Raw genomic sequence first — 22,350 nt, 5'->3', positions numbered from 1 at the left:
TTGGACCTTGGCTCTGAGCCATCTCTGCGAGATCTGGAAGTAACAAAGACCCAACCCCTCCCTCCTCCCAGTAGCAGTGACTTCACCAAGATATGTTTATGTCCTCACATGTAAATTTTGGAGGGAGGCAATTTCCAGGGCTCTATTCCAGCCTTTAGGGAACCAGGTTCCTTCTAGCTTATTACTCCATCACTTCCTGAGCAGGTACTGGTGTGTATAGAGCACCTGGGCCAGTTCTGCTCTAGTCTTAGGACTAGAGTCACTCACCATATCCCTTGGGCTCACTGTTTCTTCTCAACTGTGGGGTGGCATTGAGGGTCATGGTGAGAGTGTAGGCCAGGCTCAGAGAGGTAATCTGCCCAAGGTCATACAGTTGGAATTCAAAGACTTTCTGGTGCCAAGACCCACATTTATGCTGCTTTAGAAATATTATTTATGCTGCCTTATAAGATACTGCATGGCCAGTGCTGACTTGCTCTTTAGAACTCTCACTGTGGATGTGATTTGGAGAAGGGAATGGTCGGGGGGAGTGGAGGGAGGCTGTGGTGGGCAGCCAGGCAACATCACAGAACTGTGATCTAAATGATAGTAATGGCAGGGGGTGGAGACGTACAACAGATTCAAGAGAGATTAGAGGTGGCTGGTAGAAGGAAGGGATCACAGATGACATCTGCGTTACCTGGGGGGCAGGTATTGAAGTCATTTATTTAATTATGGAACCCTAGAGAAGAGAAGAACACATTTAGAAGGGGGAGATATTAAGTGCAGCCTTTGATAACTGCCAAGTAGGGGACAGCCAGAGGGCTCTAAAGATCAAGATAGAAAAGAAAGCGAAATCAGAGTTTATTCTGTAAATAATTCCTGCCCACATTAGCAATCAGTATCTGTACTATTCATTTATCATTGAATTTAAACCTGCATTCTATTAATACTCTTGTAAGTGGGTATTCATAGATACCAGACATTCCATTGCTTGAAAGCAGAAACTAACCCACCTTAGTGATATATTGGTACTTCACAAGGAATAACAGATTAAAGGAAATAATGAATATATTTGAGCATCTGAGTGTGAAGTAAGTGAATCTGTTACTGTTATGCATGGCTTACACTTGCACCTCAGCATGTGCACAATTTCACGCTTGTTGAAAGAATTCAAGCCTGACTGCCTGCCATTCAGCCAGAATTGGGACAGTAAATGTTCGGGTGTGAAAGGAATGCAAGGTAAGACCCACAGAAATGAGGTGGGGTCCATCTTCTCTTTACCCACTAGACTAATTCATCAATACGAGACTTCAACATGAAAGAGTTCACATCATCCACTTTTTTGAAGTATTTCTCCTTTGGTTATCTATCCTTATGACTTGAATCCTGGACTCATTTAATCTCCTTAGTAGTTTTCAACATGGGCTTTACGTCAACTTTACTGCTATCCTTCCCTTTCTTCTCATAATGATTCTATTGTTACCCTGATTTGCTCCATATTGCCTCAGTTTTCTCGACTCTTTTGGCTTCTACTGCCAACGTCCACAGTCACAATAGGACACACCTTTCATTTCAATATTCAAAGAGACTGCTTTACCCCCGGTTTTCCCTTTACAGAACTCTCCTTCTTCAGCATTCCTGCCTACACACAATCGGATGCGGTTACACCAATGCTCAGGTCTTCAGCCTCTGAAACCTACATTTTGTTTAGATCATCCTGACATCATGGGCTCTGTTCTGATTTTCAACTATGGATTCAGTGCCATTCTATGGTTATTTTTATTTTCCATAGAGTTTATTACAAGATATTGAATATACTTCCCTGTGCTATACAGTAGGACCTTGTTGTTTACCTACTTTATATACAGTAGTGTGTATCTGCTAATCCCAAACTCCTAATTTACCCCTCCCCCACCCTCTCCCCTTTGGTTCTCCCCATAAGTTTTCTATGTCTATGTGTTTGTTCCTGTTCTGTAAATAAGTTCATTTGTAGCCTATTTTAGATTCCACTTATAAGTGATATCATATGTGTCTTTTTCTGTGTGACTTACTTCACTTAGTATGAAAATCTCTAGGTCCATCCATGTTGCTGTAAATGGCATTATTTCATTCTTTTTTATGGCTGAGTAGTATTTCATTGTATATATGTACCACATCTTCTTCACCATTCATCTGTCAATAGACATTTAGGTTGCTTCTGTGTCTTGGCTATTATAAATAGTGCTGCTATGAATACTGGGGTGCATGTATATTTTTGAATTAGTTTTTTCTCCAGATATATCCCCAGGAGTGGGATTGCTAGATCATATGGTAGCTATATTTTTAGTTTTTCTAAGGAATCTCCATACTGTTCTCCACAGTGGCTGCACCAATTTACATTCCCACCAACAGTGCAGGAGGGCTCCCTTTTCCCCACATCCTCTCCAACATTTGTTATTTGTAGACTTTTTAATGATGGCCATTCTGACTGGTGTGAGGTGATACCTCATTGTAGTTTTGATTTGCATTTCTCTAATAATTAGCAATATTGAGCATCTTTTCATTGTAGTTTTGATTTGCATTTCTCTAATAATTAGCAATGTTGAGCATCTTTTCATGTGCCTTTTGGCCATCTGTATGTCGTCTTTGGAGAAATGTCTATTTAGGTCTTCTCATTTTTTGATTGGGTTTTTTGTTGTTATTGATTTGTATGAGCTGTTTGTCTATTTTGGAAATTAAGCCCTTGTCAGTCACATCATTTGCAAATATTTTCTCCCTGTCCATAAGTTGTCTTTTTGCCTTATTGTTCCCTTTGCTGTGCAAAAGCTTGTAAGTTTGAGTAGGTCCCATTTGTTTATTTTTGCTTTTATTTCTATTGCCTTGGGAAACTGACCTAAGAAAACATGGATACGATTTACGTCAGAGAATGTTCTGCCTAGGTCCTCTTCTAGAAGTTTTATGGTGTCATGCCTTATATTTAAGTCTTTAAGCCATTTTATTTTTGTGTATGGTGTGAGGGTGTGTTCTAACGTCATTGATTTACATGCAGTTGTCCAACTCTTCCATCACCACTTGCTGGAGAGTGTCTTTTCTCCATTGTATATTCTTGCCTCCTTTGTCGAAGATTAACTGACCGTAGGTGTAGGTTTATTTCTGGACTCTCTGTTCCATTGATGCATGTGTCTGCTTTTGCGCCAGTATGACACTGTTTTGATTACTGTAACTTTGTAGTATTGTCTGAAGTCTGGGAGGGTTATGCCTCCAGCTTTGTTTTTTTTCCTCAGCATTGCTTTGGTAATTCTGGGTCTTTTATGATTCCATATAAATTTTAGGTTTATTTATTCTAGTTCTGTGAAAAGTGTTAATGGGTAATTTGATAGGGATTGCATTAAATTCTGCCTGCATTTTAAAATGGCATTCCCGGGGCTTCCCTCGTGGTGCAGTGGTTAAGAATCCACCTGCCAATGCAGGTGACACAGGTTCGAGCCCTGGCCCGGGAAGATCCCACATGCTGTGGAGCAACTAAGCCCATGTGCCACAACTATTGAGCCTGTGCTCCAGAGCCTGCAAGCCACAACTACTGAGACCATGTGCCACAACTACTGAAGCCCGTGTGCCTAGAGCCCGTACTCCGCAACAAGAGAAGCCACCGCAATGAGAAGCCCACGCACCATAATGAAGAGTAGCTCACACTCGCTGCAACTAGAGCAAGTCCCTGCGCAGCAACGAAGACCCAACGCAGCCAAAAAAAGAAAAAAAAAAAAAAGGCATTCCCCAGAGAAAACTACCAGGAAAAAAAGAAAAGGAGGCAGGATTTCATTCTTTAAATGCACAAATTCATCAATTCAATTCAACTAATAAAGGAGTTCCCACGTTTGATATCAAAATTAGACCTAGAAAAAGATACCAATAGATTTCAACATTTTTACAGATCATTAACATTGTTATAACAGTTTTTGAAACTCTACATAGATTTTTTAAAAGAAATATTAGTCATTTAATTAATAATTTCATTGTATACATACATCAGGTTTGCTTTGGGTACAATCTGATGTAGTTTTGATTTTTCTGTGTCTTACTAATGTCTGCATTGTATCTGTTTTACCTGCCTTAATCTGACATATTTGCATTATGTGCCAAGTAGAAATGGGCAACATGTCTCCGAAAATCCCCGAGTTCTAGAGAGGCACCTGGGTTACAGGCTCTGTGCAGGTGCCATGCATTGCTCATGGCTACATCAATCATGTAGCTCACCAAAACTGAGTACCATTTCTTGCCTCTTATTCTCACCCTATATTTGGAAATGATCTGTTCCATTTTAGCTACGCCTTCCCTGCACTCATCATACAGTTTCACTATGGAAGGCTGACTTATCTGAGGGATCTCCTTGTCATCGGCAAAACAACATATCTCATTGACTGGCTCTATGCCAACAGCGTTGGAGCACAGACTGATAATACCATCACCATGCCAATGACACAGAATTACCTCATCATTTTCTTCTACTCGGAAATCGAAATACCCCTTCTGCATTTTTTTCATATGTTCTGCACTCATCAGGGGACATTTTTCAGTCCTGTTCTCACGAATTGTTCCTGTTGCCCTCACCCCTTTCTTCTTCAAGGCTGACATCAATTTGACACTTGTAAAGAAGCTATCAAAACACAGGTGATAGGGATATTGACCTCTCTCTAAAAGAACATCAGCAAAATTCATCACTAGATTTCCACCTAAACCAAGATCAAGATCCTTACCTGCCATCATAGTTGACTCTTCTTGATAGGGCTCAAACCAAACCAGATAACCCTGTGTGGTTGTACCACACCAGACTTTATAGCCAATTCTAATAGGTTTCCCATTCAGGAATTGGTCACTATCAAAGCACTCACACATTGTCTTATCAAAACAATAGTATTCTTCAAGGGGAGCATACAGGAGAAAATTTTTATTCATTTGCTTTATGAGAGGCCTCAATTTTGTAAACTTATCATTTTGATCTAGGTGGCTATTATCTGCAAAATGCAGGTATGAGAAAATCAATTCAAATCTGTCCCTTCTGATTGAATCTCTAACCAGGTTCTGATCCGCATCAGACATTTCCCAATACATTCCCCTTCTGGGACGCCTCACAAGGCCACTCAAAAGCAGGACACCAAGCACACACCTCATTTCCTGAACTGTGACTTCCAGGTTGACATTTTTCTGAGAAGCATAATTATTGGTTTCACTGACAATCAAGTTGAATGTTTCATCATCAAAAAATAACTCAAAGAGCTCCACTGGGTTCAACTTTTCACTCTTGAGATTCAAAAGTCCAGAATCCAGTGCTGACCAGCTTGGAAAGTTGGGTTTAATGTCCCTTTTAGTCCAGTTCTTCTCTGGGACGCTTGACACCTTTGGTCTTTTTGGAGCAGGCTGAGTCTCAGGCTCGTCATCCTCTTCCACATCTGAATCACCAGAAAATGCGAGGCCTTGGAGCAGTTCACTCACTCGAGCTTTGTCTTTTTTTCTCCCTTTTCGGGTAATGTCTCCTGCAGCATATTCCAGGGATGAGATGTGCATCCGAGCCCACAAGTCAGCAGGGTGACGGTCCTTCAGAGTGTTCAAATGCGCAACTGTTCTTTCAGCAGGAACAGGGGTACTACAAGGGGCCTGGGGTACCCAGTCTCTGGGAAAGAAAAAAGAATCTATGCTATAAAAATTCTCAGTCTCATTCACTGATACAGGATAAATCCACTGACGCCTAAGGATTCTTTTGTGGGGAATACTTCCTTCTCACTCCTCATGTTTCCATGGGGAGGGCTTTGGCCAGACTGAACATTTCTGGCCTCTTCCCACTCACTCCTCATGACTTAACTAATTGTTGAATCTGGGAGAAAGAACTGGGCTGTCCTCTTCAGAAGCCAGTTGCAGACATTCCATCTTCCTTTTCCCCCCAAGATGCATCAGGAAGGCCTATGCGCGGGGAGGGTCTGCTGTCACTATGCGGCCACTTAGCTCTGCCTCTGAGTGGCTTTATCAGTCTAGCTTCTGTCAGTCATAAAGCAGAGGTTTCCAGAATCATGTTTTATTCCTGTGTCTCTATCAGTTGGTTCTGAATTTGGACAAGGAAATGGGTTGTTATTTACTGAGCCCCCTCACCTCTCACAGAATTTCTGAACATGGAACAACTTAGCCTCCCCTAGTTCTGCATTCATCTGGTGGACGCACTGTTTCTGGGGAGAAACAAAAGAGAAACTCAAACTTATTGCCCTTGGACTGATTTTTATGCAGTTTTCAAGGAAATAGGCTGAAGTTACTAAGATGGAAAGTATTATTTTACACAAACTTGTTTAATTCTAGAAATATGCATGTCATTTACAAATGTCCTGTTGGTACATTAAATTAGACCAATTTAAGAAGACATAAGGGAGGAAAAAGCAGTGAAAAGAGTATGTTGTAATATAATTTACACTATATATACTTGTTTGCTTAGAGCATTTATCATCCTGGGTGTCTTTAATGTCTGCATGTATGATCCATTCAGTAGATCCATCTTAGAGTTCCCTGACATCTTCAACTTCAGGGGCCCTGCTTGAATCCTGTCACTACACTGAACTTTCCACTGGTGAAAACTGAACTCCAAGAGCTCACTCTGTAGCCAATTCCTTTTCACTCTAGCCTCCTTGCACTCTTGTCCCACAACACCTGTTCTTCCATCTCACTCTGACTCCTCCGTTTCCTCCTGCTTTTACCTCCCTTCCTATTCTGTCTAGACCTCGTGATCCATCACCACCTTAGTCCTTCTCGTGCCAGGATCATCAATCACCCTGCCCCAGTGTCCTTCTGTAGTGGTGGGCCAGCAAAACTCAGCACCAGATCAACCCCATCCTTAGTCATCTCTGTTCCTCACCCAGGAGTGAGTAGTGCCAGAGAAATCAAACAACGAGGTAGACTGACACTGCTAAATATGATGGTCTCCAAAACTCACCTAGTTACTCAACACTGCCCAGAAATCCTTCTCATGTCCCCTCGTCCCTTTCTTCCCTGTTCCCCACAACAGGTGTTTCATCAGTCTTCTCAAATCTACCAGTCTATCTATCTCCAAACATGACTTCCTTTCCTACTCCAAAGAGGACCCAGAATTTTTCAAGCAGAAACTTGCTCTTTAAAATGATCCTCTGGGACGTCTCTAGTGGTCCAGCGGTTAAGACTCTGCGGTCCCAATGCAGGGGGGCCCGGGTTCGATCCCTGGTCAGGGAACTAGACGCATGCCGTAACTAAAAGATCCTGCATGCAGCAATGAAGATCCTGCATGCCGCAGCTAAGACCCAGCGCGGCTAAATAAGTAAATAAATAAATAAAATAATAAAATGATCTTCTGTGGCTCCTGTAACTCTTCTCTCCTAGTCTTCTCCTGTCCTCTCTAGGCACTTGCATTTTCTTTCTCTGCCTCTCTCTGATCCACCTCCTCTTTAGCTGGTACATTCCTGCTTACTCATCAGGGCTTGTTTCAAGTGTTACCTCTTCTGGGAGGTCTTCTCCAGTATCCACATCTCTGTTGGGTCCTCTCCTGCAAGCTCTATCATAGCTACAGGGCACGTCATCATACTGCATTGTGTTCTGTGTTTTCTCATCTGCTGTACCCTCATGTGACTTATTGAAGGTAGGGTCTCTGTCTTATACATGACTGAATATGAGTGATAAAATGCTTGCTGAATGAGTGGGGAGGTTGCTGGGGGTGCGGAGGGGGGCACACTCAGTCTCTGACATCATGATGGAGCACCAAACCTAGAACATCCTACCCCTTCAGACTTCTTGTCACGTGAAACAGTAAGGTATCTTGATTCTCGGAGGCACTGTGAGTGATGGTTTCAGTTACCTGATGTAAACGTACCTGACAGACACAACAGCAGGTTCCTATTCTCCAGTTATAACTCTGAGCTAAGTCACAGTGTTCTTTCTCTTACTTTAGTGCAGCTTGGCTCGGACTTCACCAGCTTTATGAAAGATCTTACTTCTCTTCTTAGGCTTCAAGACATTTCTCTTTTAACTGAGATTTAGCTCCCTGTTTCCCTAAGATGAACAAATGTCAATAAGGAGAATCCTCATCCCCTGCCCTACTCTTCAGTGTAATTATCGCACGCTGTTTCCTTTTTCTTCTTTCCTCACGTCTCCAAGGAGTTAATGGCCTCACCAGAACCCAACCTTTGCTTATGATCCGGTCCCTCTCTTTCTGCTTTAGGAGCACCTGTGCTAGGCATTCATTCCACAACCAACACTCATTAAGCACCCACTACTATCTTTAATTTGTCCTTTGTCATCAGCTACTCTCCTTTTAATCCTTGCTCAGGATTCTCCTAATGGAGGTCGAAGATACCCAACCTGTCTTCCCAAGTCCTCTTCCAGGTCTGATGATATTTCTTTCTTAACCATCATGGCAACAAACCTTACCTGCAGACCTCACTCTCTTGTCTAAATCCTCTGCTTCTCTATATTCTTTTCTTTTTGGCTTCAGTATCTGTAGCCCCACGACATAAGGGAGCCAGGGGAAGAGTGATCAGGCAAGGTAAACTGAGTCAGAGAGGATTCTTGGAGGCAACCGTGTACCAAATGGAAGTTTTGTATAATTATGATATACTGACAGGTCACCTCCTTGGCGTGGGACCTCCTATGATCACAGAAGTGAGCGTTACTCTTTCTGTATTATTCCAGGGAAGCAGGCTTTTACCAACTGGTTTCTCCAGTTTCATTTCAATTTCTTCTCACATCTGCAGGATTTGTTCTACTTAGGACCATGACACTCACCTGTTGGGTATTCCTGAGACCTCAGCACCTCGTTCCATTTCTTCAGAAGTTTCTTGCTTTGTGTTAAACAATCCATCTTTAGTTACAACTTCTTCAGCTAAAATAATATGTTAATAATTTAAATGTCATTTGTTGCCTGAATCTAGAAAAACAATCTCTAGGGTAAGGAATAGGATGTTCCAAATTAAAACAAACAAAAAATCAACAGGTGTACCAGGAGTGCAGTCACAACAGTCCTAAACATGTGGCAGAGTATGGGAAGATAATAAGAAAGGTCAATTTGCAGGGGAGAGTATCTTAACAGGGCAAAGCATATTACATATAGACAGTAGTGCTCACAGAGAGTGAAGAAAACTTCCTCTGAGGTAAAGAAGGGATCAGGCAGAGGTGTTTGTGAAACTGTCAGATATTAAGGGATGTCTGAAAATGACAAATTATATGGGACCCTTGAAAAGGGAAGAAAAAAGGGAGCAGAGGAGGAGATGTTGAGGGAATCATGATCAGAGAAGATAACAGCAAGAATCAGTAGTGAGTAGCAACAGAAGAAGATAAGGGTACTGGGCGGGATTCAGATTGGCAGGGGCTGAGAGAAGTGTGGAAGCAGAGGCCAGAAGAAGGGGAAGGAAGGGTGAGGGCATGTAGGAAATGTGGGTTCACAAGGGCCGAGTCAGGGTTAATGATGGGAAAGGTGAGCACAGCTGGGGACCAGCCAGAGGCCTGTCCTTACGCATCAGACTGATGTTTGTAACCTTCTCCTGAGCCGAGTTTCCATAGAGGTTCCTCTGGGCCAGACTCAGATGTGGCCACTGCTCTGGGACAAGGGCCTGGGCTGCTGCTTCCTCAGTCTTCACTGATGTCTAAAAAGGCAAAAAATGGCCTCTCAGTCTTCACTGTGGTAAGGATAAGGGGTCTAGGTGTGAAGGGTGTTGAATACCACACTGCAGACCAGTCGAACCAAGCCAACCAGCAGGGCCCTGCTCTCTCCGAAGGTCTAAGGGACGACTGTCCTGCCTCTCTCAGCTTCTGGGGGTTGTCAGCAGTCCTGAGTGTTCCTTGGCTGGTAGATGCATCACTCCAGTCTCTGCCTCTGCCGTCACATGGCCTTCTCCCTGTGTGTCTCCCTGTCTTCACATGGCCTTCTTATAAGGACACTGACCGTCGGATGCTGGGCCCACCCTCCTCCAGTAGGACCTCATCTTAACTTGATTACATCTACAAAGAATCTATTTCCAAATCAGATCACAGTCATAGGTACCTGGGGTTAGGACTTCAATATATCTTTTCGGGACACAATACAAGCCATAACTTCATCTTAGGTCTACTTCAATTAATGTTATTTTTCTCTTTCTCTGGCTGGTCTTTCATTATTCGACTCAATGTTAGTTTCATTCTACTGTCCACCCACATCTCTGCCCTTTCATTTTCCTAGCCTTTTGGTCTTCTTATTCCTCCTTAATTCAAACCTAATGATTACACATCAGTGCAAACGTTTAACTACTTTGTTATTTCTTGGTGTGATCATGTCCAAACATTTGCTTTTTTTTTTTTTTTTTTTTTTTTTGCGGTACGTGGGCCTCTCACTGTTGTGGCTTCTCCTGTTGCGGAGCACAGGCTCCGGACGTGCAGGCTCAGCGGCCATGGCTCACAGGCCCAGCCGCTCCGTGGCATGTGGGACCTTCCCAGACCGGGGCATGAACCCACTTCCCCTGCATCGCAGGCGGACTCTCAACCACTGCGCCACCAGGGAAGCCCTACATTTTTGAAATACTTTTTTTTTAATAAACTGCTTTTTGTTTCTCCATTATATAGCATTTTAGATAATTATATTGATTTAAATATACATATAGGTAAGTTTTACTTGCTATACATTTCTTTTCAGGAAGGTGAAGTATTTGTTAAGAACAGGAGGCACTGGGTCTGATGGGATTAAGAACAAATTAAAAGTCACAGAGTGGGGCTTCCCTGGTGGCGCAGTGGTTGGGAGTCCGCCTGCCGATGCGGGGGACACGGGTTCGTGCCCCGGTCTGGGAAGATCCCACATGCTGCGGAGCGGCTGGGCCCGTGAGCCATGGCCGCTGAGCCTGTGCTGCACAGCGGGAGAGGCCACAACAGTGAGAGGCCCACATACCGCAAAAAAAAAAAGTCACAGAGTGAGGAAAGGACTCCATGAAGACCCTGTTCTTGAGGAAACTGACTCAGCAGCAAAGGACTTAAATAGGAGACTTAAATATTTTTTAACTAAATGACTAGGAAAATGATTGGACAAGAGAATAAGGGGGAAAAAAAACCAAGAGTCTATTTTGTGAAGATGTGAAGTTTTGCCTTGGATACACAGAATTTCCATTATCATCACCAAATATTTATTGGGTATGTGCAGAACACTGGGACTATAAGGTAACATGAGGAAGAGTACTGCTTCTCAGACTGGGGAGAGAAACCAGAGACCCCCTCAAAAGATAAAACATCAGTCACTGAGCATCAGATGAGTAGAGGCACTTTCTGAAACCAAGGGCCTAACTCTGCCCCTTATTCTCATACCTTGAGATCTGGATGTGCCTCCTGCATACGGTATGGAATGAGGCCACTGCATAATCTATGTGATCTATGTGAGCTCCCCGGATGAGGCATAAGTGGCCTGTGATATTCTGTGACAAGGTGAAGGCAGAGGGACGGTGCCAGCTGGAAGGCTCCAGGGTGAGCAGTGTGATCCAAGAAAAGGGCAGGGACAGGTGGTCGAGGGAAGCAGGGCTGCGACTGAGGTTCGCATAGCCCGGGCACCATGCTCACCTGGGACCTGGCTGAGTTAAACCCCGGTACTGCTGCCTGGTCTCTGGGATTCTCTTCCTGGAGAGGGGCTGGTCCCTGGGGAGCAGGCCCTGTGGAAGGAGGAGACAAGAGTCCTGAATAAGACACAATGGCTTTTAGGAGAGAGCCCTTTGTGGGCGACCCAGACCCCAACTCTTCTTAGGTTTGTTAAACATCCAGGAACTAAGATACAGATCTTATGCTAGAACATCATATCTGCTTTCATTCTTTCAGAATTCTAAAATTCTAAAACTTTCTTATGCTAGAACATCATATCTGCTTTCATTCTTTCAGAATTCTAAAATTCTAAAACTTTAGGGTCCCTACCCACAAAATAAGTGGTGTTTATGAACTCATGAGGTGCTCTACAGTGATGCACTTTCACATTCATAAAGAAAAATTAGAAATCATTGATGAAAATAAGGAGAGGGAAGGCAGAACTTGGTGATAAAGGAAACACTAACCAGAGAACAAAGAAGAAAGAAAAGAAGTGGAGAACAGAGAGAGAAGGCAAAGGGGAAACAGGAAAGCAGATAAGAGGAAGATGAAAAGAGAAAATAAAGATACAAAAAATAGAGTTGATAATGGGGGAGGCAACGTATGGGGGGAGGCAGGGGGTAGATGAGAAATCTCTGTACCTTTCTTCCAATTTTGCTTAACATAAAACTGCTCTAAAAAAATAAAGTCATACATGTACACCTGAAACTAACACAACATTGTAAATCAACTGTACATCAGTAAAAAAAGTCACACACACACAAAAACAGTCATACATACATACATAGAAGAGATGCTAACCCTGAGCTAGGAGAACTTTTGAGAATCTGCCACACTGGAAACTGTAACAATAATTCAGACAGTCATAATGATTGCAAGGTGCCAGGCACTGCACTGTTACTTAAAAAGATTCTTTCCAATTCCTTATCTGTACAATGGGGAGAACACAGTCTACTTTACAAGGTTAATGAAGATTGAGGTAACATAAAAACTCTCTGTAAAAGCCCTCTGTAAGTTGTAAGACCCCACACAAGGTAATGTATCATTATTTTTCAAGATGGCAACAATATAAGGAGCCCAAAATTACTAAATGAAGAGCACAGGGGATAATTCTAACCCAAAATATAACACAGAACATAGTACCACTTTTCCTTGCTCCAGACACAGTGGATCACTGTGTAATCTTTCTGTTGCTGTTGTTTCATATCTAGAGCAAATAAGGCTTGCTAGAACAATAAAATAGCCTTGCCCCTGATTCACTGTTACTACCTTACCTCCCCACAATGCATATATGCCAAACAACCAACAGCTTAAAAAGCGCAGTGTAAAGCAGGTCTGCTGTCAGAGAAAGGGCTAAGCTGAGGAGGGGTAGGATGGCAAGAGAGAATGGAAGGGGGCAAAGGTATAATGCAGTGAGGAAAGAAAGCAACAGCAATGGGAAATTTGAGAGAGCAAAGGTCAGATCAGACTCTGTGTTTGCCTCTTATAATCCTCCTGAGGTGGAAAAGCATTAGGGTTAAGCCTGGGAAGAAGGCGGAGGAATGTTTTCAAACATATTAAAGTTCACTACAGATACCACACTGATCTGTTGCTCTATATCTCTGCCAAAGACATAACAAGAGAAAATGGGCTTAAGTTGCAATGAATAAAATGATCTCAAGGTCTTTTCTACTTCTCCATCAACATATCGAAAATTTAACAATGTGTCTGACCCTAAGAATCAATCACATTTGAGCATTAAGAGACTGGCAAAAATAAAGTACTCAATAGTTTTCATTTTAAATCTAGTGTTCCATGACAGGTGAGAATGAAATACTATATACACACAAATAACACAGTCACTATAAATCATATTTTTGATTTTAAAAAAGGGCTTCAGTGGCACCCAACTTTTTAATGATAAAGTCCAAACCTCCTGGTTTGAATTTAAACACCCCATAAAATGGCCCCAACTGACCTTCCCATTCCCCCCACCCACTCTTTCCCCTAAACAGACCCCACCATCCTGTCATGCTGGTTGACTTAGTACCCCATTGAAAATACTAGCAGGAGAGGAGGGAATGCAGGTAGCCTGGGAAACTGATCTTCAGTTCATTTGGTCGCAGGTATCCTGGAGAAATGTGCTTGGGTTATGACTAGTAAGCAGAGAGGCCCTTAGCCAGTCTCCAGAATATTTGGGAGGGCCTTAGAGGGTATAAAAAGCCCTTGAGAATGACAGGGTGTGCTTCCGAAACGACAACAGAGAAACCTGATTACACACACCACAGCAGTGGCGCATCGCACGGGGACCTAGAGAACCGAAGAAGCCCCCCCTCCGCCCAGTAGATACTGCTGGAGTCCAGTTCTGAGAGCCAGCTCGTGCTCACACGAAAGAATCTTATATCCTATGACCGCTGTTATCTTTCTGTCAATTATCATCACCATTCTGACAAGTACCTCCATTCTTCATTACCCCTCCCCCTCCACAGTCAAAATGAGATGAAACTGATTTCAGCAGATGCGCGTTCATCATCTCACAGGCAGATGGGAACACTCACCCTATGCCTGCTCCACTGCAACTCCTCATGTATCAAGGCTCAATGCAAGCTCATGACTCCAGGAAAGCTTTCCCAACCCCAGGGCCGTAAGGCTCCCTACCACGTCTAAACTTCTTCACGTAAAACATTTGGGCTTCATGTCATGGTGGTTTTTAATAACCAAAGAAATAAGACAGAACTATCAATCAAGTAAGTAGGGAAATATCAAGTTCTATTTATGCTCCAATGGGTAAATATCACAAGTAATCTGAGCCTCATACATTTTCTTTTATCTCCCTTGAATGTTTTAAAATAATTTATTATATGAACCATTTATTCTGCACTTAATATCAAAATATCAGTATTCACAGATCACCAATGTGGTGACTGTAAACCAATGTGGTAAATCATTAAGTTGTGTGTGTCATTTTGTATGCCTTTTCTAGGGAAGAGAGTTAATCCTTTTCAATAAATTCTGGGGGAAAATGATAGCATCCCTCACCACAAAGGTTAAAAAACATTGCACTACGGAGTTCTGAGGTCTCCTTTTTGAACGATCTGTATACTTCTGTGTGTTCTCAAACCATCTGCAAACTGCAGGCCGCAGACTTTGCCTTCTTTGCACGGCCTATCTTACTGCACACAGCTGAAATATAACCAGTAGCTGGGATGGATACGGAAAGTGAGAGAGCCGTGCACACAGGAGGGTACGCTCCAAGTGCAGGAAGGGGAGAACCTGTTTAAACCTAAAGCCGTACGTAAATTACTGAAAAATTAGAGGCAGGGAGGCTACTGAAGAAAATGTTACCATGGGGAAAAGACAAATTTATGGAAAGCTACCAAGTAAATATTTAAAATATTCACAAGTGTAGAATTAGAAATGTGGAATAGAGATATATAGTAAAGAGAGAATCTTGGTCAGAAGGTCACGTGACTTAACTCTGCCTCTGTTGACCCTGGTCAAGTCACTTAAACTCTGAGTTTTGGTTTTCCTAACTATTAAGGGTGTTGGATAAGAATATCTTAGACTTCTAACATTTTACAATTCCAAATGTTTTTAAAAGTTTGCTTAGGTATAGGGCTAACAAAAACAACAACAAAAACCCACAGATAAACAAGCTTTACTTAGAAGGCCATGCACCTGCCAGCGGCCTGCTCCCAGTGTCCTTACTAAACTCACCCTCCGGCACTCACCACTCACTTCTTGGGCGACCTCTTGGTGGGGCTCTGGGGGTTCACACTTCAAGGTGGTTACCCCAGGCAGTAGCTGGGGCCTCTGACACTCCAAAGAGGTTCCTTGATATTCTGTCACCGGTAGGTGCATATCCTGTCCCTGAGTGTAGACAGAAGCCTGGGGACAAAAGGTTCACTTTGAAAATGCATCCTGGGGTGGGAGGGAGACGCAAGAGTGAGGAGATATGGGGGTATATGTATACATATAGCTGATTCACTTTGTTATACAGCAGAAACTAACACAACACTGTAAAGCAATTATACTCCAATAAAGATATTAAAAAAGAAAAGAAAAGAAAAGGCATCCTGGTGGGAACTGGACCCAACAGCAGTTAGGGATATCCTCAAGGGAACACCAGAGAAGCTCCATTTAATCCTTAAGCAGCAGCAAGTAAGACAAAGTAGCAAGACAGAGACTTGCTTCACTCATTTGGCGAATATGGGCTGAATGCTTACTAAAAGCCAGGCTCTGTTCTATGTGCTGGGGATATAGTGCCAAAGAAGAGACACAAGACAGGCAAAGATCCCTGCCTAGAAAAACAAAACAAAAACCCAGATGGTTGCTTAACTAGTGGGTGGAAGTTCAATGAGAAATAGGATATGTACACTGTCTCAAAATGTCTCCCACAAATTTCTTATTAATTACAAAGGGGAAAATGGTAACTTTATAGTAGAGAAATCTGACAGACACCGCCTTAACCTCATCAGTAATGGGACAATCCATCACCACGTGCCTCCTGATGTGATGCACTGAGGAGACCACAATGTCACTTCTGTGGTATTCTAGCCAAAATGCACAACCTGGGTCTTATCATGAGAAAATACAAGGCAAACCCAAATTGAGGGGCATTTCAAAAAATAACTGGTCTGTACTCTTCAAAAATGTCATTGTTGGGTTTCCCTGGTGGCGCAGTGGTTGAGAGTCCGCCTGCCGATGCAGGGGACACGGGTTCGTGCCCCGGTCCAGGAAGATCCCACATGCCGCGAAGCGGCTGGGCCCGTGAGCCATGGCCGCTGAGCCTGCGCGTCCAGAGCCTGTGCTCCGCAACCGGAGAGGCCACAGCAGTGAGAGGCCCGCGTACCGCAAAAAAAAAAAAAAAATCATTGTTATGACAAAGGAAGACTGAACAACCTTTCCAGATCTAAGAAGACTGAAGAGACGGCAACTAAATGTAATGTGTGATGCTGGACTGTATCCTGGATTGGGGCAAAACTGTCATAAAGAATCCTACTGGGCTATCATGGATGTATCTAAACAAGGACTACTGTTGAGGTGATAGTATCATAAAAATTTTAATTTCCCAAAACTTGATAGTATGTATTCTGGTTATACAAGAGAATATCTTTCTTCTTCAGAAATACACACCGAAGTGTTTAGAGATAAAGGGGTATGGTATCTCCAACTAACTCCAATCTCAAATGGTTCAAGAAAAAAAATGTGTGAGCCTGTGTGTGTGTGTGTGTGTACACATACATGTACATATACAGAGAGAGAGAGGGAGCACGTGCTCGCACACGAGAGGGGCACATCCTGTAACAAATGTTAACAACTGGTGAATCTGGGTGAAGAGTACACAATAGTTCTCTGTACTCCTCTCCCAAAACTTCTATAAGTTGTAAATTACTTCAAAGTAAAAAGTTAAAACTTAACAGACAAATGTTCGCCATTACATCTCCCAGGCCACCACGCACATTCTCTTCCCACCTGCTGTCCTGAGTCTCCTGTGTCTTTCTCTAGATTCTCCAGCATTGTCACTGCATCTTCCCCGCTCTCCAGAGGATACACCTGCACCCAGGCCTGGAGGTCCTGGGGCAGGATGGTCAGGAACTGCTCCAGCACCAGCAGCTCCAGGATCTGCTCCTTGGTGTGGGTCTCCGGCCGCAGCCATTGATGGCAAAGTTCTTGGAGCTGGGCCAGAGCCTCCCGGGGCCCGGTTACCTCCTGGTAGCAGAACCGCCGGAAGCGCAGGCGGCAAAGCTCCAGAGTGTGGGAGCTGCTGTCCTGTGAGCTGCACATCTGCTCCCATGTGGGATCTTCCTCCTTCACTTTCACAAGGCTGTCTCCATTCTCAGGAGCGGGGCCTGGCGAAGCTTCATCCATGTTGACCTTAAAGGCTAGAAAAAGGTTCACTTAGCTGAGGTCTATGCTCCAGAAATGTTTTTCCAAATGTACATCTGAAGCATAAGAATTGATCAGTAACATAAAAATTATAAGAGCTTCAAAACTCTATGTAACATATTATATTTTGTCCCCACTCTAAGTGATGCTCAAAAACTGAGCCTGCTTGTCAGTATTATCAGTGAAATTAATCAGAAGTCTACCTTGAATCCTAAGGGAGTTGAGCCCAGAGGCAAGGGATGTAAGGTAAGGGACACCAGGGAAGAAGGGTTAACAATACGAATGCTTGAGCAGCTTATACTTGGGAGGGAAGGGATAATTTGATCCATGGAGGAGCCAGATGGCTGCCTTTATGGACAGATTAATATACTCTTAAAGTTCATCTATCTCTGCATATTTCTCACAGAATACTCCACCTTAAATGTAGGTGAGGTAGACTGTTTCCAAAGCCTCCATCCCCTAAAACCTGTTATGATGAGATTTTGTCACTTTTCTCATCATGAGGTGGAGTCTATTTTTCCTTCCCTTGAGTCTGCGCTGACCTGTGACTTGTTTTAACCAATAGAATATGGCAGAAATGACAATGTAAGAGGAAGTGCTCTTGTAGTGCCAGACACACAGCCATGAGGCTTCCATGCTGTGAGAAAGCCCAAGCTAGCCATGCAGAGGTCACATGGAAGAGAACCACGGAGCCCCAGCTGGGCCTAGTCCCCAGCTGATTGACCAGCAGCCACATGAGTAACTCCAGTAATACTGCCCAGTCAACCCATAGAATCATAAGAATAAGCTGAGGTTGTTTTAAGCCACTAAGTTTGGGGCTTTATTTTTTTATGTTACAATAGATAACAAACAGTAGAAATACTTCAACTTCTGTTTCTCTTCTCACCTGTTCCTTTTGTGATCTCAATCAAAATTCAATATGTCTCTATTCTAAGAACACTTAAATCTCTGTCTGGCTCTGACTTGCCTTTCGTATTCCAAACTCACATCTTGGGCCTCTCCTGCACTGTAATTTCAACACATCCCAAACTGAAATCAGAGTCCCCTCAAAGCTGCACTCACTCTGTATTTTTCAGTTTCTACTGGCATCACCACCACCTTCCATGCATTCAGGCTCAAAACCAGCTTACATATATTATATATAATCACCCTGAGCCCAGTCAATTCTTCCTCCACACGCCTCTTGCAGCCACTCCTTCCTTTTTACTCCTGCTTTACGATTTACATTCACTATTACAATAATTTTCTGTGTGGTATTCCTGCCGCACCACACACTCCATCATCACTGGATCGATATTTCCTAAAGCACAATTCGAAGCATATTCGACACACCTGTCCCACCAAAAAGCGGGCTGAACTAAGTTCAAACTCCCCAGGATCTGATCTTAACTGAGTTTGACTTGTGTGTTTGTCACTCGATAAACATTTATCAAGCACGTCATTTTCCAAGCATAACGCTAACCCCATAATAAAAGACATAGACCCTACCTCCAAGAAAGCCATCGTCTTCCCAAATGCCTCGTAACACTGCCAGCTGATACTCAGATTTGTTCCACCAACCTTGTACTTTATGGCCACGACCAGTCTTCTAACGGTATATTCCCAAGGCTCCGTGCAAATGCCACCCCCAAACCTAATGTACAGACAGTCTTCTGTCCTCTGAGCCACTCAGGTGGAGGGTGTTCCCATGGAAAAGTGAGCCCAAACCTGCCTCACCAACCCATTTCCCTCTCCAACCCGCATTACGGATCACACCCCGCACCACCACCACCACCCCTGCCCCTTGAGGACAGGGGTTTATCTTTGCATGACCTCAGCGAGCCCAGGCTTACCTGGTATTCAACAAATATTGGCGGACGTCTTGCCGGAGGCACGTAGATGTACTGGGATGTCGGTAGCCGGGACCTGCGACGGGCCCAGAACGCATCTTACTGCGGTTGCCCCCCAGCTCCTAGCGCTTGGCATATAGCGGGCACTCGGTGAGTGAGTGTCTAATTGCTGGTTAACGGACCAAAAGTTCAAGGAACATGCACAACGAAGACATGGCCGACCCAGTGAAAAGCCCCACCGGAGGGCGGAGGCCCGGATCTCCACAGTCGGGATGAGCCAGTCGCCTGTCCCCGCAGGGCCCGGGCGTCTGCCGCTTCCGGCCGTCGGGACCCGGGGTCAGATTTCCCCTCCTGCCGCGCGAGCAGCCGAACCTCAGCCCGGCCGGCTCCATGCCTCTCTAGGAATGCGGCCGCACGTCTCACTGGTGCGCCTGGCGGACCCCCGCAGCCCCCGCCCGCCCTGCTCAGTTGCTGAGTCCCCACCAGGCCATGGGGATGTTCCCAGCCTGCCCCTCATTTTTGCAATCATTTCAATTAAAAACCAACTCGATGATGAAGACAAAACTGAGTTTCTGTCTTTAGAGTCCTCACAGGCTGCTGGGGGAACAGATTAATAAAGATTACAATACAGCAAGCAGCACAAATTAAAAAAACTTAAATATACAGATCATATATGTACAATTAAAACACAAGGTGCATAGAAACTATAAAATGAAAAGTATCCCACTCCCCAGTTAACCATTGTTAATATTTTGTGTATATCTTCCCAGGACGTTAACAGCCACATAGTAGCACTCATTAAACATCTGTTTAATATGTATTTTAAACCACCTCTGGCATCACAATATAATTTTGCACCTTATCTTTTTCAGTTAAGAAAGCTTGGAGATCTTTCCATACCACTTTATCTTTTAACAGCTAATTAGTATTCCATTGTATGGGTTAATTTACTTAACTATTCCTACTATATTTTTTCTTTGTTAAGTAGAGAACACCACTGAATATCTTTACATGGTTTTATGAGTATATTTCTAGGGTAAATACTACACACTGAAATTTGTCAAAGGGCATGTGCATTTAAATTTTGATATACAGCTCCCTTATTTAATTTTTAAGGGCACTGCTGTTTAAGAGTAAAAGGAGAATCTAATAGAATAATTCAGCCAAGGTGAACATGGCGGTTCAAAATCAGAATTAACATGTTACTTACCAACCAATTAACATGTGAAAAGACTTTCAATTTTGACAGTAAACCTATTCTTTAAAAACTCTTTAAAAAGCAGACCCAGGGACTTCCCTGGTGGCGCAGTGGTTAAGAATCTGCCTGCCAATGCAGGGGACCCGGAAGATCCCACATGCCGCGGAGCAACTAAGCCCGTGCTCCACAACTGCTCAGCCTGCGCTCTAGAGCCTGTGAGCCACAACTACTGAGACCACATGCCACAACTACTGAAGCCCATGTGCCTAGAGCCCATGCTCCGCAACCAGAGAAGCCACCGCAATGAGAAGCCCGCACACCGCAAGGGCAACGAAGAGTAGCCCCCGCTCGCCACAACTAGAGAAAGCCCACGCGCAGCAACGAACACCAACGCAGCCAATAAGTAATTAATTAATTTAAAAAAAAAAAAAAAAGCAGACCCAAACAGAAATGGCTGACGAGTAGAAGATACTGCTGCAATACAGTTAGTCTTCCTGGACTTCTGCTCTCTGAAAAGATTTTTAACTGCCTTTTAGGGTGTCTAGGATGTCTTAAATTGCAAGCAAAACCCCAGTCAAGATCTGTTATAACATTTGCCCTTTGTTCAATGTTTCTATAGTTTTCAGGAATAAATAAGGAAAACACGTTATTTAAATATATCTGTATCCAAACTTTTGCCCAGGTGGTTATGGATCTGCCCCAGGGTACAGATGAGAACACCATTTCCGTGGAACTGTAAGGAAGAATTAGGTTAAAGTGTCAATGAACTTAGAATGCTTATAATACCTATACTGTGGAATCATCATGAAAAGAGAAAGCCAGAATAAATTTTCCATATATTTAAGGTATATATCAATTGTTCATACTTTGAATCTTTTAATTATCTTTGCTTTTTAATGAGAATAATAAAGATATTCCATGTTCTTTCCTTAAACTGAACAGAATCAAATAGATTTAAACTACGACATGGAGCTAAATGTTTAGGTACAAACCTCAGCACACCCCTTAAAACTCTTGGAAAAATCCCTGTTATCAACTTAATTTTACTCATAAAGGCAGAATAAAGACACATACCTTTATGGTTTCCTAACAATGGAACATGACTGACTTTCCATGAAATTCTTTAATATCTCAAAAAATTACAGCTGCTTCTCCTGCTGATTTGGTCCTCCTCCAGATAATGGTATTAACTGTTGCTCTGCTCAGCTTGCATCCACTCAGATCCGAGTGGGAAGTGGGCCAAAGACTCCTAAGTGCCAGGCACCTCCCCGGTGGCGCAGTGGTTAAGAATCTGCCTGTCAATGCAGGGGACCCTGGTTTGATCCCTGGTCCAGGAAGATCCCACATGCCGTGGAGCAACTATGCGCACGCCTAGAGCCCATGTTCCGCAGCAAGAGAAGCCACCACAATGAGAAGCTCACCACCACAACAAAGAGTAGCCCCCTCTCCTCAACTAGAGAAAGCCCGCGCACAGCAATGGAAGACCCCACGCAGCCAAAAATAATAATAAAAAATATATCTGTATCTATATAAAAGGCGCCCAAGTGCCTATTTCAGCCTTCACTCTCCCCTTTACTCTTAGTGACAGAAGACTGATTTTCAGCTGGGCATTCTGCAACCCAGAATAAGACACACTTTCCAGCTTCCCTTTTCTAAGATTTGGCCTATGATACAACCGCTGAAGTGATTTACAGGAAGGCTGCTTAAAGGGAGCTGACTGACCAGGAGGAGTCTCTTTTGTCCTTCTGCCTTTTGTCCACATTTTGCATGTGATGGCTGGAGCTTCAGCAGCCATCAAGGATGATGACCTTAAGGAATGATGGCATGAAAGGCAGAAGCTGGGTTCCCTAGTGATGTCATGAAACCACCTTACCAGTGCTGGACTGCTGTCTCTGGCCTTTTCTA

The 22,350-nt window shown here is 43.5% G+C and overlaps 1 protein-coding gene across 1 annotated transcript; it reads right to left on the bottom strand.

The window, feature by feature from the left end:
• Positions 1–443: 443 nt before the first annotated feature.
• Positions 444–19,584, bottom strand: PGBD1 (piggyBac transposable element derived 1). The gene is made up of 7 exons (XM_030760214.2): positions 19,251–19,584; positions 17,005–17,414; positions 15,261–15,417; positions 11,536–11,624; positions 9,476–9,605; positions 8,749–8,845; positions 444–5,629 (listed from the first exon to the last, which is right to left on the bottom strand). Exons 2-7 carry the CDS (start codon positions 17,398–17,400, stop codon positions 4,072–4,074), a joined length of 2,427 nt encoding a protein of 808 aa, XP_030616074.1. The 5' UTR covers positions 17,401–17,414; positions 19,251–19,584; the 3' UTR covers positions 444–4,071.
• Between the last annotated feature and the right edge of the window lie 2,766 nt (positions 19,585–22,350).

Source organism: Delphinapterus leucas, chromosome 10 (assembly GCF_059928025.1).
Source record: "Delphinapterus leucas isolate spDelLeu-1000000601 "Yukka" chromosome 10, BTC_Dleu_Yukka2, whole genome shotgun sequence".
Lineage (NCBI taxonomy): Eukaryota > Metazoa > Chordata > Mammalia > Artiodactyla > Monodontidae > Delphinapterus > Delphinapterus leucas.
The sequence above is the reverse complement of the archived record's forward strand: the minus strand, read 5'-3'. Positions and strand labels throughout refer to the sequence as shown.